This window comes from Octopus bimaculoides, chromosome 13 (genome assembly GCF_001194135.2).
Source record: "Octopus bimaculoides isolate UCB-OBI-ISO-001 chromosome 13, ASM119413v2, whole genome shotgun sequence".
In the NCBI taxonomy this organism is placed as follows: Eukaryota; Metazoa; Mollusca; class Cephalopoda; order Octopoda; family Octopodidae; genus Octopus; species Octopus bimaculoides.
Window position 1 is genome coordinate 55,538,386 of NC_068993.1, and position 2,779 is coordinate 55,541,164.

The 2,779-nt window shown below is 34.6% G+C and overlaps 1 protein-coding gene across 6 annotated transcripts in view; it reads left to right on the forward strand.

Annotated features, from left to right (window-relative positions):
- The window catches only part of LOC106881566 (mesoderm induction early response protein 3), a 42,463-nt gene that overhangs the window by 28,456 nt on the left and 11,228 nt on the right, over positions 1 to 2,779 (forward strand). For all 6 annotated transcript variants that reach the window (XM_052972499.1, XM_052972496.1, XM_052972495.1 and 3 more), the window contains 2 exons: positions 1,329 to 1,420; positions 2,415 to 2,496. In XM_052972499.1, the coding sequence (XP_052828459.1) occupies positions 1,329 to 1,420; positions 2,415 to 2,496 (174 nt within the window). The remainder of the gene's footprint in view (positions 1 to 1,328; positions 1,421 to 2,414; positions 2,497 to 2,779) is intronic.

Genomic DNA, 2,779 nt, shown 5'->3' on the forward strand with positions numbered 1-2,779 from the left:
AGTAAGCAAGGGCATGCTCCCTATAGAACATCCAGCTCCAAGAATGCCTCATGATAGCAAAGGAGAATGGGCACCAGCCAGCCCAAAGATTGGGGTAGGCTGTACCTGAAAAAGGGTGATGCCCAAAACCGGGTGAGATGGTGTGAGGGCGGTTGCTATAGCATTGAAGTAGATACAGCCACCCCCATTAACGGGGAAAAAACCCAGATTTAAAACACTGGATGATGATGATGTAGTGGAGGTGGATTGATCAAACACTGGGCTGAGTTTGAATCCTACCACCTTGTGACTTTATTTGTTAGATAGAAACTGAAAGAAGACTCATCTATGTGTACTATCTTCATGCTTATGCATGTTGTTGTCACTTTCTCTTGTCAACAAATCATCTGGGCACCTTATGTCTTCAAAGCCCTGGGGAATAAGGAATCTCCTGCTCAAGAAGCAGGGAAGGGATAATGTTAGGAATAGTATCCTGCTATAAAATAGTACCTCAAATAGCTTATTCACCTAACTCGTGCAAGCATGGAAAAGCCAACATAAAAATCAATGAATGAATGAAATTCTATGTTTATGTTGTGAAAATGATTGTCTTCCTCAGTATGAATTTATCAGAAGAGTAAAGAATATGGAATGTTCTGTTATAGAAATATATCCAATAATTACAGCTATAAATTGAACAAATGACATTGCTGTAGTAAAATATACATTTATCTATGATTTGAAAAATGGCACTTTATTGAGTAAAAAAAAAATTCTTAATATGTAACGGTGTGTACCTTTGTAGATGACAATTACATTTACTAGTGGTAGAAGTCACACTATTTTATACTTTACTTTATTTAAGTGAAAGAATTAAGGTGGGACTTATACACAAGATGAAGCTAAACCTATGGAGGGAGAAAATTTTGTGCTAAGATTTGACATTCAGTTGGGAGTACAACTTGTACATGAATGAATATTCGATATATAAGAATGGTTAGGGCAAAACAGTGATAATTATATATTTCTGATTGTGCAAAATAATGAGAAGGTACACAATTTACATTGTTGCGTTTATCTCTTTAGCCAAACTTTTCGGTTTATTGTCTTTTGTGGCTTGGCCATCCCTCCCTTCTATGCAAAAAAACACTTGTTTATAAATATATATATATATTACTCTGTAGTATTTTGTTTTGATGGGGGGCTATTAGAATCCAGGTTTTGATTACTGTAAGATTATTTTGAGTTTGTTATAGCAATTGTCTGAACTATTCTGATTTCTTCTTCAGAGATACCAGTAATGTTATTGGGATGTTATTCAATGCTTTCTTTCTTTTTTCGCTTTCTAGTTTGCAGTTACCTTCAACAATTCCAGGCTCAGAGTGTACAAAGTGCTGTCAATAACGTTCCTACAGGAACACATGTTCGAGACGATGAACAGGTTGGTTAAATATACTTTATTCCTTTCTCATATAGATTAGCATCAGCTGAAGTGGTTAACATCGCTCTTCATATTCTGTCATTTAGAAATGAAATTGGTTAAACACAAAACAAGCCATTTAAGGAGCCTCTTTATAGTTGTTCCACCTACTGGAAATAGCTGCAAAAAAGTTGATGTGAAAGAAATAATATTGAAAAGCTGCTGAAAGATGAAGTTTGTTTTCTTAAATGAACGTCTTTATTCCAGTTTTGATATCTTTGTATTAGTGTCTGTATGTGAGAGAGAAAGATATATCTGAAATTCTGTTTACTGTCTTTCACAAGGTGTATGCAAGAGGAAAAGTAACAGAATATCTTTCAACAGCCTGACTATAGTTAAGACATTTCTGTTGAGGTTGAATTGCAGTGTTATATATATATATATATATATAAGAAAACGGTGAATGTTCTAGAATCTTCTATTCACATTTTGGTACAAAAACCCAGATGATTCTTTTGATGTGTACCAACATTGTCACAACTGCCACAAAATGTAAATGGCTGTAATATATATACGTTGATAAGGATGTTGCTTATTTGTGTAGTTTAGTACTGCTGTTGTAAAATTACCAAATATGGTAATATTGGTTTCAAATTTTGGCACAAAGCCAGCAATTTCAGGGGTGGAGGTAAGTCAGTTATACCAACCCCAGTGTTCAGCTGGTACTTATTTTATCAACCCCAGGAGGATGAAAGGCAAAGTCCACCTCAGCGGCATTTGAATTCTGAATATAAAGACGAACAAAATGCCAGTAAGCATTTTGCCCAGCATGTTAACAATTCTGCTAGCTGGCCATCTTTACCAAATATGGTAGACCATGTAGCTAAGTCTAGGCAGAGCTGTTATAGGATTGATTCCAAGGTGCAATCTGCTACTGATCTAAGGTAACCCTGTGTTTCCTCGTATTTTGTAGATATTTCTTTATTGTTTTTTTTTTCCTTTTCTGTTTTTTAAGGCACTTTATTTGTTGTTGCAATGCGGACATAACACAGAAGAGGCATTGCGAAGAAGGAAGATGCAAGCAGTATCCCCCACAGGTTCGGCTAATTTCTTTAAAAACTATTTGAATTGCATTTTAATTTTAAAACCCACAGTATGTGGGCACAAAATCCATTAACGCATTCACACAAACAAACACAAAAACAATTGACATTTAGTAAATTAATATTTTATTGTGACATCTTCTCCAATCTCAGTCTGATGCAATACTTTCAAAGTCACCAATGCAAAGTATACTTTTTAAATCAATTAAGTGTAACTCTATAATATGTATATCCAATTTTGTTTAAAAAAAAAGAAAAAAATTGTTATTTCTATCAC